The sequence below is a fragment of the Jaculus jaculus genome, chromosome 4 (genome assembly GCF_020740685.1).
Source record: "Jaculus jaculus isolate mJacJac1 chromosome 4, mJacJac1.mat.Y.cur, whole genome shotgun sequence".
Taxonomy (NCBI): Eukaryota; Metazoa; Chordata; class Mammalia; order Rodentia; family Dipodidae; genus Jaculus; species Jaculus jaculus.
Window position 1 is genome coordinate 121555832 of NC_059105.1, and position 16297 is coordinate 121572128.

The following is a 16297-nucleotide window of genomic DNA, read 5'->3' on the forward strand; positions in this document are numbered from 1 at the left end:
TCCAGGAATTTATTTGAGAAAGAGAGGGAGAGGCAGATAAAGAATGGATGTGCTAGGGCCTTTGGCTGCTGCAAATGATCTCCAGAAGCATGTGCCATCTGCCTTATGTAGATCCTAGGGAATTGAACCTGGGTCCTTTAGCTTTGTAGTCAAGTGTCTTAACTGTTAAGGCATTCCCTCCAGCCCTGGGAGTTTTTTTAAAGTTGCATTAACATGCATAATTGTTATCAGAAATATCTGCTTCAGTGATAGCAAGAGTCTGAGCATACTGAGTGGTTTATTTACCTTCCCCCTTGCTCTTTTCCATGATGTTAGGTGCATTTGGATTATTGGATTGAAGTAAATTGAGATGTAAAGGCTCTGCCTGTCTTTAGGGAGACAAGGTTATGCCATGGGCAGAGGGTTTTAAAGTCAGATCTGGATGTTAGCTCAACTGTTCACTTACCAGCATGTGTGGCTTTGGGTTAATCTAGAGCTTCACTTTCCTCTGTTGAACACAGGCACAAAAGTTACCCACTCATGTTATGAGGGTGTCTAGCATAATGTACCTGTTTCACAGCAGGCAAATAGTAATTACACTTCATTAAAGAAATACGGCTGATGTGAGTTCAAGGCCACACTGAGATGACAGAGTTAATTCCAGGTCAGCCTGGACCAGAGTGAGACCCTACCTTGGAAAAAAAAAAAAGAAAGAAAGAAATATGGCTGACTCAAGTCATTGAATATGTTTCCCGTATTTAGCTAATCTTGTACAGTCACATTTTTTAGAATTTTACTTAGACACTCATACAGGAACAAAATGGTTACTTAAAATATATTTTTTAAATTTATTTATGAGCAGAGAGTGTGTATGGGTGTGCCGTGGCCTCTTGGAACTGTGAACCAACTCCACATGCAAATGTCACTTTGTGCATCTGGCTTTTGTGGATATTGGGTATTTGAACCAAGGTTGATAGGCTTGTCAAGCAAGCGCCTTTTACCATTGAGCCATTTTTCCAGCCCTGGACCTTTTTTGGAGTGTGTTTTATTTGCTCTTTTGTTTGTTTTAAATATCACTTGAAGATTGAAATCATTGTAGGGGACAGAAAAAGCTGGGCGTGGTGACTCATGCCTTTAATCCCAGCACTCAGGAGGCAAAGGTAGGAGGATCATTGTGAGTTCAAAACTAGCCTGGCACTACATAGTGAATTCCAGGTCAGCCTGGGCTAGAGCAAGATCCTACCTTGAAATACTAGGAAAGAGAGAGAGAGAGAAAAAAAAAAGAAAGAGAGATGGGGGAGAGGAGGGGATGGAAGGGAAGGGGGAAAGGAAAGGGGAAAGGGAAAGGAAAGGAAAGGCACAGGGAAGGGGCAAGAAAAGAAAAGGGCAAGAGGAAGGGGAAGGGAAAAGGGATAGGAAAGGAAGACAGGTTAGACTGAGCCTGTCAGTTCAAGGGAAATGCCATGTACTTTTCCCATTTCTTGTGGGCTGGCTACTATATTGACAAGATAGTCACACCCGTATTCTGTTTAGTAGTTCAAAAGTCCCTTTCACCTATGTGCACCTCTTCTGTGGGTTGAAATACATCTGACCCAAAATAGATTTGTGTTTAGTTAGTCATTGTTTAACAAATTGTAACCCCATCTCTGGCAGGAAATGGGAGGTTATTTTATAATCAATGGCATTGAAAAGGTCATCCGAATGTTGATTATGCCTCGAAGAAATTTCCCTGTTGCAATGGTAAGACCAAAATGGAAAAGCAGAGGCCCTGGATATACTCAGTTTGGTAAGTTATAGTGATCATTAGATTGCATTAGGTAACTTGGAATCCCCCCCATCCCCCCAGGGAGGGTCTCGCTCTGGCCCACGCTGACGTGGAATTCACTATGTAGTCTCAGGGTGGCCTCAAACTTAGAGCAGTCCTCCTACCTCTGCCTCCCAAGTGTTGGGATTAAAGGTGTGTGCCATCACGCTCAGCTCGAAAACCATTTTTTAAAATATATTTTTATATATTTGCAAGGAGAGAGAGTAAGTGGTAGAATGGGTGATGGGTGTGCCAGGGCTTCATGCCACTGCAAATGAACTTCAAATGCATGAACTACTTTGTGCATCTGGCTTTACGCAGGTACTGGGAAATCAAACCCAGGCTGCCTGGCTTTGCAGCCAAGTACCTTTAACTGCTGAGTTGTCTCTCCAGTCCTTGAAAACCTTTTTTTTTTTTTTTTTTTTTTTTTAATTTTCAAGGTAGGGTGTCACTCTGGCCCAAGCTGACATGGAATTTACTATATAGTTTCAGGGTGGCCTTGAGCCCACAGTGATCCTTCTACCTCTGCCTCCCAAGTGCTGGTATTAAAGGCCTGCATCACCACACCCAGCTCTGAAACCTATGTTTTAAAAAAGCATCTGTGGGCTGGAGAGATGGTTTAGTGGTTAAACGTTTGCCTGTGAAGCCTAAGAACCCCAATTTGAGGCTTGATTTCCCCAGGACCCACATAAGCCAGATGTACAAGGTGCTGTATGCATCTGGAGTTCATTTGGAGTGGCTAGAGGCCCTGGGGTGCCCATTCTCTTTATATATATCTGCCTCTTTTTCTATCTGTCTGTCATTCTCAAATAAATAAAACTAAACGAAAAGGTATTTTTTTTAAAAAAGGCATCTATCAGAATGCCACAGTGTTGATTTTTCCCCTTTCCAAAAGCTGTTTCAGTTGTTTCCTGGGCAAGAGCCAGGTTTTCAGGACTGTGGCTCTAGAGCCCGTGTATTGGAGCAGCATGCTTGTTAAATCATGTTGTTGGGGCTGGAGAGAGGACACCGGTTCGAGGCTCTGTTCCCCAGGTCCCACGTTAGCCAGATGCACAAGGGGGCACACGCGTCTGGAGTTCGTTTGCAGAGGCTGGAAGCCCTGGCGCACCCATTCTCTCTCTCCCTCTGTCTTTCTCTCTGTGTCTGTCGCTCTCAAATAAATAAATTAAAAAATATATATAAAATTAAAAAAAAATTTAAAAAAATCATGTTGTTGGAGATGGTAAACTTTTAAATTTCCTATATAGTACATGCTATTGTGTGTTTTCATAGCCCTTGGTACAAGTTCTGACTAATAAATTTGTGCTTATACCCAAGTGATAAAAAAATAAAAAGGGCATCTATAAGCAGAGTATGGCAGAAATATGAGGATCACCTTGAGTTCAAGGCCACTCTGAGACTACAGAGTGAATTCCAGGTCAGCCTGAGCTAGAGTGAAATCCTACCTTGGGGAAGAAAAAAAATCTATAGTGCTGGAGAATGGCTCAGTCATTAGAAGGCACTACAAATTCTGCTGATTTAAATAAAATATTTAGCTGGGTATAGTGGCACACACATTTAATCCTAGCACTTGGGAGACAGAGGTTGGAGGACATGAGTTAGCCTGGGACTACAGAGTGAATTCCAGGTCTGCCTGGGCTAGAGTGAGACCCTGCCCTGAAAAGGCTAAAAAAATTTCAAAAAGGATCTATAGAGAATTTTCAATATCTTTCACATATGTGAAGATTCATGGTGAAGGTAGGAGGAGGAAGTAGATATAATTAAACTACTAACTTTCAGTTACAGGATGAATGTTCTGGTACTGTACTAATATAGAGCATGGTGATTATAGTTAATGTTATGTTTATTTGAAATTTGATAAGTAGATTGAAAAATATCTTGACACCCCCCCATGTGCCCATGTGTGTGTACACACCACACACACACACAGGTGGATGACACCTATAGGTAGAGATTGATTGCTCAGTCCCCCCCCCCAATTTTTTAAAAAATTTTTTGTTTATTTTTACATATTTATTTGAGAACAACAGACAGAGAGAGAAAGAGGCAAAGGGGGGGAGAGAGTGGGCGCGCCAGGGCTTCTAGCCACTGCAAATGAACTCCAGATGCGTGCGCCCCCTTGTGCATCTGGCTAACGTGGGTCCTGGGGCATCGAGCCTTGAACTGGGGCCCTTAGGCTTCACAGGCAAGTGCTTAACCACTAAGCCATCTCTCCAGCCCTCCCACCAAATTTTATTTGTGTGTATAGGCATGCCCAAAGTTTCATGCCACTGCAAACACATGTTCAGCTGGCTTTACATGGTGGCTGGGGAATGGAACTCAGGCCGGCTGTCTTTGTAAATGAGCGCCTTTAATCACTGAACCATCTCCTGGCTCCTAATTGCTTAGCTTTTTAAAGAAAAATTTTCTTTGTGTGAGTGGGTATGCGTGCCACAGCATGGCTGTAGAGGTCAGAGAACAACTTTGAAATGTCTGTACTCCATCTTCTTTGCAACAGGGTCTCTTGCCACTGTGAGCAAATGTCAGACTAGCTGGCCCAGGAGCTCCTGATTCTTCTCGCTCTACTTCCAATTTTCATAGGTACTTTGGGATCATAGCTGCATGTGCCACTTTGCATCCTACTTTACATGGATGCTGGAGAATTGAACCTGGGCTTTGCAAGCAAGCACCTTTAACTTCTAGCTCCTAACCCTGATTGCTCAGTTTTATTGCAGGAATTGTTGAACCATGTATAGAGACTTTTCAACTACTAGGGCTGTGTCCTAATAAACCCAAAATAATATGAAAATACATGTCAAAAATAAATTTAGAGCCAGGCATGGTGGCGCATATCTTTAATCCCACTACTTGGGAGGCAGAGGTAGGAGGATCACCCTGAGTTTGAGGCCACCCTGAGAATACATAGTGAATCCCAGGTCAGCTTGGGCTAGAGACCCTACCTCAGAAAACAAAACAAAACTACAGAGGCAGGGAATAGTTTAGTAGTAGAGAACTTACCTAGCAAGCACAAGGCTCTGGGTTCAAGCTCCAGCATCACACATACATATAAAATACATTTGATTTTATTTACATTTGCAGGATTAACCTACAAACATTGTAGCTTAGCTTAAACATTCCTAGAACACTTACATTAGCCTGCACTTGGACAAATCATCTAGCACAAATCTTTATTTATTTATTTTTGGTTTTTTGAGGTAGGGTCTTGCTCTGGCCCAGTTTGACCTGAAATTTACTATGTGTTCTCAGGGTGGCCTCGAACTCAATGGTGATCTTTCTATCCGTGGCCTCTCAAGTGCTGGGATTAAAGGAATATGCCACTGTGCTAGGCTAAAGCTTGTTTTTTTTAATATTTAATATTTTATTTATTTATTTGAGAGAGGGAAAGATGCAGAGTGAGAATAGGCACACCAGGGCCTCCAGCCACTGCAAATGAACTCCAGACACATGAGCCACCTTGTGTATCTGGCTCACGTGGGTACTGGGAAATTGAACCTAGGTCCTTTGGCTTTGTAGTCAAGTGCCTTAACCGCTAAGACATCTCTCTAGCCCTTAAGCTTGTTTTTAATAGTTAAATGTTGATCATCTAATATGCACCCACAGATTGTTTTATTGTACTTGTGTTGGTATATAAAAATACAATATCTGGGCTGGAGAGATGGCTTAGCGGTTAAGCGCTTGCCTGTGAAGCCTAAGGACCCCAGTTCGAGGCTCGGTTCCCCAGGTCCCACGTTAGCCAGATGCACAAGGGGGCGCACGCGTCTGGAGTTCGTTTGCAGTGGCTGGAAGCCCTGGCTCGCCCATTCTCTCTCTTTCCCTCTATGTGTCTTTCTCTCTATGTCTGTCGCTCTCAAATAAATAAATAAAAAATGAACCAAAAAAAAAATTTTTTAAATACAATATCTAAAAACATTGTCAACTCAGTACATTGTGGATTAAAAGTTGTTTTCCCTTTGTATACGCTGACTGGTTGTGAGCTATGGCTCACTGCTACTGTCTAGCACCATATCAGACTGCATTGCTAGTCTAGAAAAAATCTGAATGCAAAAAACCATGATTCTTTCAAAAAGGTATTTATTTATTTCTTTATTTTGGTTTTTCAAGGTAGGGTCTCATGCTGGCCCAGGCTGACCTGGAATTAACTGTAGTCTCAGGGTGGCCTCGAACTCATGGCAATCCTCCTACCTCTGCCTCCCGAGTGCTAGGATTAAAGGTGTGTGCCACCATGCCCGGCAAAAGGGGATTTAAATGCTGAGGTTTTTTTGTTTTTTGGTTTTTTTTTTTTAGTTTATCAAGGTAGGGTCTCACACTAGCCCACGCTGACCTGTAACTCACTCTGTAGTCTCAGGTTGGCCTTGAACTCACAGGAGTTCTCCTACCTCTGCCTCCTGAGTGCTGGGATTAAAGGCATGTGCACACCCAGCTGGAATGTTTCTATTTAAAAAGATTTAAGCATCCTTAAGTAATGACTTCATAGTGGAAAATAGGACTATATTTTAAAACTCAAAGACTGTGTGTATTTATGTTATTACTTATGATAAAGCCAAAGGCCTTGTAGATCCTCCTGGCTCTGTCCTTGTATTCTCTGTGACATTGCCTGGCTGTGAAAGACAGCATGTGTCATCTTTTAGCAGCCCCTACATTTAAACAGCTTATTATTACAATTCAAATAAAAGTGAGCCAGCTATGTGGCATGCCCATTCCCCCTTCCCCCCCATCTGCCACCTGCTTCTTTCTCTCAAATAAATATATTTTTAAAAAGCCAGGTATGGTATTTCCTGTTTTTATTCCCAGCACCCAAGAGGCTGAGATGGTAGGATTTCAGTGAGTTCTAGGTCAACTTGTATACAGAGTGAGTTCCAGGGCAGCCTGTGTTAGAATGAGATCCTACCTCAAAAAAAATTATAAATAGGGCTTGGAAGTTGTCTTAGTAGTTAAAGGCACATGCTTGCAAAGCCTTTAGGCCTGCAAGTATTGTAAGCATCTGGCATACAGTAGCAGCGGCAAGAGGTCCTGGTGTGTCCACACACACACACACACACACACACAAATAAGTACAATAAAAAATAAATTAAAAAAATAAGCCTTTAGTCATTCCAAACAAAAGATACCTAGAAAAACAACATCTCTTCATATCAAAATATATAGTAACTGGGCTGGAGAAATGACTCAGCAGTTAAGTGAATCTGGGTAGAATTCTGGTCCTGGCCTGTATTTGATTGCAAAGCCTGACTGCCCAGTTTGATTCCCTAGTACCCAGGTAAGCCAGATGTATAAAGTGGTACATGTACCTGGAGTTACTTGGTATGAAAATGTTCTAATTGTATATGATCGAGTGAAATAATTGAGAAAAAAAGTAATTGAAGGTTTGAGTTTATGTTTTCTTGTTTCAACAGGAGTTTCAATGCACTGTGTGAGGGAAGAACATTCTGCTGTCAATATGAACCTCCATTATGTGGAAAATGGCACTGTTATGTTGAATTTTATTTACCGGAAAGAATTATTTTTCCTTCCCTTAGGATTTGCACTTAAGGTATACATATGTACATATATATTTTAAACCATTTTATTCTGTTTGAGAGAGAGAAAGAGACTGGGTGCTCCAGGGTCTCCAGCCACTTCAAATGAACTCCAGACACATGAGCTACCTTCTATATCTGGCTTACATGGGTTCTGGGGAGTCCAACCTGGGTCCTTAGGTTTTGCAGGCATGTGCCTTAACCACTAAGGCATCTCTGTTGTTGTCCCTTAGGTATGATTTAGTAAACATTTCTTTTGAAGTGCTCCATTGGAAGTAATTCTCCATATTAATTGGATGGTTTCTCATTGTTAAAGTACATATGCATGCCTGTAACCCTGGCTTCTCTAGAGCCTTAGGCTACATGACTGCAAGTTCAAGGTCAGTTTGGGCAACATACCAAGATGCTGCCCCTTCCAAAATAAAGTTATGCTGTACCAGTTATCCTCCAAATCAGTGCCTTAAAATAGCAGTGAACATTTCTGTCTTATAATTTCTGTGGTGAGGAGTTTGTGAGCGACTAGACTGGGCAGTTGCTTAGAGTCTTAGAAGGCTCCAGTAATGTGTCAGGAGATACTGCGGTCACACTGAAGACTTGACCAGGGCTGGAGGATCCACTTCCATGGTGGCTTGCTCATGTGACTGGCTGTTGGTAGGAGGTGTGAGCTTCTTTCTGCCATCTTCTTCTAGGTAGTTAGCCAGGAGAACAAGCCACAGCCTCCTTTTTAGCTTTGGGAGTCTGGAATAATCATTCTGTTGTGTCTGAGTCATACAGGCCAGCCTAAATTCCATGGGGTGGAGACTACAAGATTGAATACCAGGAAGTCAAAGCTCTGGGGCCAGTCTGATATTTGAATAATGTATTAAAAAATGTTGGGCTGGAGAGATGGCTTAGCAGTTAAGCGCTTGCCTGTGAAGCCTAAGGACCCCGGTTCGAGGCTCGGTTCCCCAGGTCCCACGTTAGCCAGATGCACAAGGGGGCGCACGCGTCTGGAGTTCGTTTGCAGTGGCTGGAAGCCCTGGCGCGCCCATTCTCTCTCTCTGCCTCTATCTGTCTTTCTCTCTGTGTCTGTCGCTCTCAAATAAATAAATAAATTTAAAAAAATGTTTATATAAGAGAGTTCAATTAGGCAGTAATGGAGGGCCCATTTTTCTTGAACATTAAACATCATTAAGGGAGAGAATTGTAGCTTAGTGAATAAAATATTGCAGTTAATTGGAAAATAATTTTTTTTTTCTGTTCTAGGCACTTGTTGCCTTTTCTGATTATCAGATTTTTCAAGAGCTCATCAGAGGCAAGGAGGATGACTCTTTCCTTAAGAACTCTGTTTCTCAGATGCTAAGGATTGTCATGGAAGAGGGCTGCTCCACACAGAAACAAGTCCTTAACTATCTAGGTGAATGCTTCAGAGTAAAACTCAGTCTTCCTGACTGGTACCCTAATGAACAAGCTGCAGAGTTCCTATTTAAGTATGTGTGCTTGGCCTGTGTTGATGTTTGGATGGGGGGTGGGGTGGGCAGTGGAGTAATGGAGTGCTGTCTTTGATCCCTTGCAAGGGTTGCTGTTTGTGACCATGATGTGAATCTAGGTAGAATTCTGGTCCTGGCCCTTAGGTTAGTTTTGTCCCTGGGTGTCCTTTCCTTTTTTATTTATATTTTTAAATATTTTGTTTACTATTTGTTTGCAAGCAGAGAGGGTGGGGAGAGGGAGAGAATGGGCACACCAGGGCCATTGCAAATGAAATCGTCACATGCACCACTTTGGGCATCTGGCCTTCATGGTACTGAGGAATCTAACTCAGACCATTAGGCTTTGCAAGTAAGCACCTTTAACTGTGAGCCATCTCTCCATCCCCCTCACCTTTGTTTTTATGGTAGTTTCATTATATTTCACAAGTTTTATTTATTTGTTTATGTATTTGAGAGAGGACAGAGAGAATGGGTGCACCAGAGCCTCTAGCCACAGTAAACTCTAGATGCCTGTGCCACCTTGTGCATTTGGCTTTACATGGACACTGGGGAATTGAACCTGGGTCTTGTGGCTTTGCTGGCAACCACCTTAATGGCAAAGCTATCTCTCCAGGTTACAGATTTTATTTTATTTTATTTTATTTTTTTGGGGGGGAAGAAGAGCTTTATTTTGGTTTGCAGATGCAAGGATAAGCTCCATGATTCAGAGGAAAATGATGGCATGAGCAGAGGGTGGAGATCACCTCCTGGCCAGCATCAGGTAGACAACAGCAACAGGAGAGTGTGCCAAACACTGGCAAGAAGCTGGCTGTAACACCCATAAGCACACCCCAACAGATTTTATTTTAAAAATGATTTTGAACTTCCAACTCTTTGGAAAGAGGACATTAGACCTAGTCACTAATCGAATGTTAGTTTACTTTTTTCTTGTTTGTTGTTTTAAGGTAGGGTCTTGCTCTATCCCAGACTGACCTGGAATTCACTGTGTAGACCTAGGGTGGCCTCAAGCTCATGGACATCCTCTAACCTGTGCTCCTTAACCACTAAGCCCAGTTTAAAATTATTAAAGAGCCTCATTTCAGACCACTCAGCCACAGGCTGAGCCCCCAAAATGTGCCAGTGCAGCTGAGATTCTGAATTCTTTTATTCATTTGTTTGTTTTGCCAAGGTGTAGGGTCTTCTCACTCTAGCTTAGGCTGCCCTGGAACTCACTCTATAGTCCCAGGCTGTCCTAGAACTCACAGTGATCTGCCTCCCAAGTGCTCGGATTAAAGGCATCCTCTATAACATCTGGCCTGAATTCTTTTTTAAATGTTTAATTTATTTGCAACCAGAGAGAGGTAGAGAGAAGAGACACAGACAGAGAGAATGGGTGTGCCAGGGCCTCCAGCTGCTGCAAACAAACTCCAGATGGATGTACCACTTTGTGCATCTGATTTTATATGGGTCCTGGGAAATTGAACCCCAGGTAATTAGACTTTGCAGGCAAGTGCCTTAACCATTGAGTCATCTTTCCAGCCCTTGCCCAAATTCTTAATTCAACTTTAAGTTGAAATAGCCATGTGTTTAGTTGCCACCATATGGGCTAGTACAGAACTAGACTTTGTGTCAGTATTCTGATTTTACCAGTAAAGGTGAAAGGCAATTATTGGAGTAAGGAATCTTAAGGAAATTAAATGGATAAGCCTTCCTTTACTTACTTCCTTTACTTTTACTTACTTTCTTTACTTTGCATTATGTGAGATCCTATCTCAAGAGGGGGGAGGGGGGAGGAGATGGTTCAGTGGTCAGAGGTGCTTGCTTGCAAAGCCTGCTAGCCCAGGTTCAATTTCCTGGTACCCAAATAAAGCATATATATCTATAATTCATTTACAGAGGCACAAGGCATAGTTCTCTCTCTATATATATGTAATTTGAAAGACAGACTGAATATATATTTGCATAATATAAATAAGTAAATGTGAAATAGAGAACTTGGTCAGTAGGATATTAGATAGGAGTAGACTGCTTTAAGATTTTTGTTTCATTTTTCTATTTTATAGCCAGTGCATCTGCATCCACTTAAAATCCAACACTGAGAAGTTTTATCTGCTATGTCTCATGACCCGGAAGCTCTTTGCTTTAGCCAGAGGAGAATGCATGGAGGACAACCCTGATAGTATAGTGAATCAAGAAGTTCTTACCCCTGGTCAGCTTTTCCTGATGTTTCTGAAGGTAACCATGTGCTGCTTTCCCAAGCTCCCAGAGTAGTGGTGTGGCTGTATCAACTAGTATTGTTTTCTGCATGTTTATAATTTCTAGTTTTATATAACTTTTTTATTAGTATTAAGGAACTTAAAAACTAGTTTATAGTGATCAGTTCAGCATTTTTGGTGTTTGTTTCTGGATAGGGTCTCCCAAGTGCCTGACCTGCAGTTATACACTGAAAGTCTTCTTTCAAGTTTGTGCTTTAGATGTCACTCAAATCACATGTCTAAATTAGTATACTTTTATTTTGGACTGTATCATGGTAGGAAGCATAAAATTTGAGATCATTTAAATGTACTATTTTAAATGTAACACTTTCTTTCAGGAAAAAATGGAAAATTGGCTGGTGTCTACTAAAATAGCTTTAGATAAAAAGGCTCAGAAGGCCAGTGTGTCCATAAACAGTGAAAATTTGATGAAGATTTTTAGTATGGCAACCGATCTAACAAGACCATTTGAATATCTTCTTGCTACTGGGAATCTGCGTTCGAAAACAGGTGAAATTAAATGGATAAGCCTTCCTTTACTTACTTCCTTTACTTTTACTTACTTCCTTTACTTTGCATTATGTGAGATCCTATCTCAAGGGGGGGGGGGAGGAGATGGTTCAGTGGTCAGAGGTGCTTGCTTGCAAAGCCTGCTAGCCCAGGTTCAATTTCCTGGTACCCAAATAAAGCGTATATATCTATAATTCATTTACAGAGGCACAAGGCATAGTTCTCTCTCTATATATATGTAATTTGAAAGACAGACTGAATATATATTTGCATAATATAAATATATGTTACTGGGGGAGGTTCTTAAGACTTTGACTAAGTCAGATTTCATTTTACAATAGATTTTAACAAATGTCTGTTAATCTGAAGGACTTTCAACAAAGTTCACTTAAATAGTGACCAGGTACCTTTGAATATTTATGCAAATATTTTTAAAGTGATTAAGGGGGACATAGAAATCTGTGTTTGTTTTATTTTTATCAGCTGCTCTGATGCAGATTGTTTCATTAGCTTGCTAATAAATGTCTGTAATTTTCAGTACTCTGAAGTGAATTGAATTAAATTCTTTACATTTAGTTAGAACTAAAGTAGCATATGTTTCAATAATCTACTCTGGTCTGCAGTGTGTTCTGAAATGTGTTACTTTGTTTTGGGCAGTACAGGGAATTGGGCCAGGGCCTCGCATGCCAGGCAAATACTCTTGCCTTGGAACTGTATCTGGGTCCTACAGTTTTGTCATCTTACCAAAGTATCAAAAGCAGATGGTACCTGGGCTAGAGTGAGGCTCTACCTTGAAAAACCTAAAAAGGGGCTGGAGAGATGGCTTAGTGGCTAAGGTGCTTGCCTGTGAAGTATAAGGACCCAGGTTCAATTCTCCAGGACCCACGTAAGTCAGATGCACAAGGTGGCATATGTTGTGTGGAGTTCATTTGCAGTGGCTAGAAGCCCTGGCATACCCCCCTTCTCATAAATGAATAAAAATTAAGTAATAAAAAAATTACCTTTGATTTGAAAAGTAAGAAAAAAATCAGACAGTTTCTTTTTGAAGAGTGGGTTTGTCTTGTTTTTGAGTGATTTTTCTTTTCTTAAGGTCTTGGCTTCCTACAAGATTCTGGACTATGTGTTGTGGCTGACAAGCTGAACTTTACCCGTTACCTCTCCCATTTCCGCTGTGTACACAGAGGAGCTGCTTTTGCCAAGATGAGGACCACCACAGTACGCAAGCTGCTGCCAGAGTCATGGGGCTTCCTTTGCCCTGTGCACACGCCGGACGGCGCTCCGTGCGGGCTGATGAACCACCTGACTGCCATATGTGAGGTCGTTACACAGTTTGTGTACACAGCATCTATTCCAGCCTTGCTCTGCAGCTTGGGTATGAACAGTAAACAGTCTTGCTAGGTTTTCAGCTTTGAATGGGGGCTAACAATGCATTTGTGCTTCTTCAGGGGATCCAGCAGAGATGCTTTATCATTCCTCTGTGCAGGAATTAAGTTACTTTGTTGGCTTCTGTATAGAAGATTATATGAACTCTCTGGAAATGAAGACAAGGAATTAAATGTATGAATGCTTTGGTTTTTGTAGTCTATTTCAAGTACTCTCAGTATTGGAAGTATAAAAGCGGTAGTGTAACTTTGAATCACTCTCCTTGTGCCTGTTGGTAGATTTTTGCATTTAGAAGTAGGAAACAGTGTTGGTTTGTAGGAATTCAGTTAAAAAGTAGATTATCCAGTTACCTAAGCAAATAACCTTTGTTCCTAGTAGCCTTGTAGCTACTGTCTCTGCTTGGGCTGGAAAGCTCTCTCAGATATTCTTCTTCCAGGTTTGTTACTTGGTTTGAGCTGACCCTCATAGTTAAGATACCAGCCTTTCTGGGGATGGGAACAGGAGTATTGTACAGCCTTCTAGCCCTGGGGTTCTCTAATTGTGATTTGAGAACCAAAAGTGTTGTGCTTGGTTTAATTTTATATGATACAACTTGCAGTTTGGGGTGGGGGGAGATGATAGGTACTTACAAACCATCAGAAAGACACTGAGTCAAGGATCAAGAAATTGTCCAAAAAATAGAAAGCTGGGTGTGGTGGCACATGCCTTTAATCCCAGCATTCGGGAGGCAGAGGTAGGAGAATTGCTGAGTTCGAGGCCACCCTGAGACTCCATAGTGAATTCCAGGTCAGCCTGGGCTAGAGTGAGACCTACCTCAACCCCCCCCCCCCAAAATAAAGAAAGACAATAGAGAAAAATGGTTGTATAAAAAAGTACTTCCATGATCTGGAGAGATGGCTTAGCAGTTAAAGTGCTTGCCTGCGAAGCCTAAGGACCCAGGTGTAATTCCCCAGAACCCATGTAAACCAGGTGCACATGGTGATACATGTGTCTGGAGTTTATTTGCAGTAGCTAGAGGCCCTGGTGCACCCATTCTCTCTCTCTAATAAATTTTTTAAAATTCAGAAAAGTATAAAAGTACTTCTTCCCATTAGAGAGGAAAGAAAAGGGAGCCTCAGAGAAACTAATCAAGAAGTAGTCAAGTTTTGGAATATAACATCAATATGATTTGCTGGGTGTGGTGCACATGCCTTTAATCCCAGCACTTGGGAAGCAGAGGTAGGATTGCTATGAGTTCTAGGTCAGGACCCTGTGAGACTACATAGTGAATTCCAGGTCAGCCTGAGCTAGAGTGAGACCTTAGCTTGGATAACCAAAAGAAAAAAAAAAAATGAGTCAATCCTGATGAGTAATTATAATTGATTATCATAATTTTCAGTTTTTATATTCTGTTTAATTCAGCCAGACCATTACTCCTACAGAAACTATAGAGTTCAGTTCTAATGAGCCTAATGTTGAACTCTGAGCTGCCACACACATTTTCATTTTGTAGTTTAAATAAAATGTAACATGAAGGCAAATTTCCAGATATGTAATTTGCAGATGATTAGGATCCACAATAACTAGGGCTTTTTTTGTTTTTTAAGCCAATGCAGAAATGAGAATTGAAAAGCATTAAGTACAGTCTTGCTTATCCTGTGTGCCCAATTAGTCTTCTCACCAGAAGTCAGTGGCTAGTCTGGCAAGGTGAGGTAGTCACTTGCACAGGCTGTGCACAAGCATGTGTGTCTTAGACGTAGGATGTTAGGAAGATAACTGAGGAGACAATCATTGAATCTTCCCTGAGGGAAGTAACAATGTTGGGCAAAACCTTCTGATGTGGTCATGCTGCTATTCCTTTGTCAGGGGTCACTCCTATTGACGGAGCACCTTGTCGACCGTACAGTGAATGCTACCCTGTCCTGCTGGATGGAGTCGTGGTGGGGTGGGTGGAGAAGGAACTTGCTCCTGGCATTGCAGATGCCCTTCGTCATTTTAAGGTAACTTTGGGTCTTGGGATCTTATCCTATGTTTGACCTTTGGTTTCTAGTCCTTTTCCAGTGGGTGAGGTGTCTCAGGATGGTCTTGAGTGGTCAAACAGTCAGGGTGTTGAAGCTAGTTCCAGAAGAGCTTGCTCCTTCCTGTGGTGTCAGTCTTGCTTTGTCTGCATTTCACTAGTTGGGATCAAGGACAGACACGTGACCTATATGCATTCACTGGTAGTTTCATTGAGGCCCTGTCTGCTTCTCTGACCAAGTTTGATTTTCTAGAGGTCCCACCAGTTTATGATTTTGTGTAACTTCCTTATGAGATTCTTGATATCATTTCAGGACACACATGATGGTGGTTTGTCCCGTGGTGATAAAAGGTTTAATCTCTTCAAGCTGTATTCTTTAGGTTATCCCCATACAGTTACTGTTTTTCTCTGCAGTGGTTGTTGTGCTATTTTTCCGATAAATGGAGATAAATGGAGAGATGCCCAGATGCACAAAATGACACATCTGGAGTTTGTTTGCAGCAGCTGGATTCCCTCATTCCCTCTTTCTGTAAAAATAAAGTATTTTTAAAAATTCATAACAAAGTGCATTACTTTAACCATTCTAAGTGTGCAGTTGAGTGGTATTAAATTCTTACATATTGTTGTGCTCCCATCCATTGTTCACCTTCCAAACTGAGCCTTGGTACCCACTAAACATCCTTCCATAGTTTATGCCAACTGCTAGTCTACTTTCTGTGCTTATGAATTTGACTCTTATGGGTGTGGCATATGTACTTTTTGCTTTTTCTGTTTGTTTTGTTTGAGACAGTCTGGCCTGGAACTTGGGTCAAGCTTCCTGCGTTTGTCTTCTGAATACTGAAATAATAGGTATATATCACCATACTGAGCAGATTTCTCTCTCTCTCATTTTTTAAAAAGTTGATTTAGTAAACAGAAAGAGAGGAAATGAAAATGGGCATGCTGGGGCCTAGTGTCACTGCAAACAAACTCCAGACACATGCTACTTTGTATGTCTAGCTTAACATGAGTACTGGGGAAGTGAACCCAGGCCTTTGGACTTTGCAAGCACATGCCTTTAAATACTGAGCCATCTCTCTAACCTTTTTCTTTTTAAGATGGAATACTATTTTATTTTGTGGTTATGCTACCTGTTTATCATTTCATTCATCAGTGGTCTTGAGTTGTTTCCACCTTTTGGCCATTAAGAATGATGCTGCTTTTGAATGTGGCATACACATCTTTGTTTTTTTTTTTAATTTTTTTGTTCATTTTTTAATTTATTTGAGAATGAAAGAGAGAAAGAGGAAGAGGCAGATAGAGAGAGAGAGAGAGAATGGGCATACCAGGGCTTCCAGCCACTGCAAACAAACTCCAGATGTGTGTGCCCCCTTGTGCATCTGGTATTTCTCCCTTCACCCAGGAGT

The 16297-nt window shown here is 41.5% G+C and overlaps 1 protein-coding gene across 3 annotated transcripts in view; it reads left to right on the forward strand.

The window, feature by feature from the left end:
- Positions 1-16297, forward strand: part of Polr1b (RNA polymerase I subunit B) — a 40094-nt gene that overhangs the window by 7310 nt on the left and 16487 nt on the right. For all 3 annotated transcript variants that reach the window (XM_045147282.1, XM_004669772.2, XM_045147283.1), the window contains 7 exons: positions 1633-1765; positions 7177-7313; positions 8545-8768; positions 10811-10982; positions 11341-11512; positions 12603-12884; positions 14741-14874. In XM_045147282.1, coding sequence (XP_045003217.1) covers positions 1633-1765; positions 7177-7313; positions 8545-8768; positions 10811-10982; positions 11341-11512; positions 12603-12884; positions 14741-14874 — 1254 coding nt within the window. The remainder of the gene's footprint in view (positions 1-1632; positions 1766-7176; positions 7314-8544; positions 8769-10810; positions 10983-11340; positions 11513-12602; positions 12885-14740; positions 14875-16297) is intronic.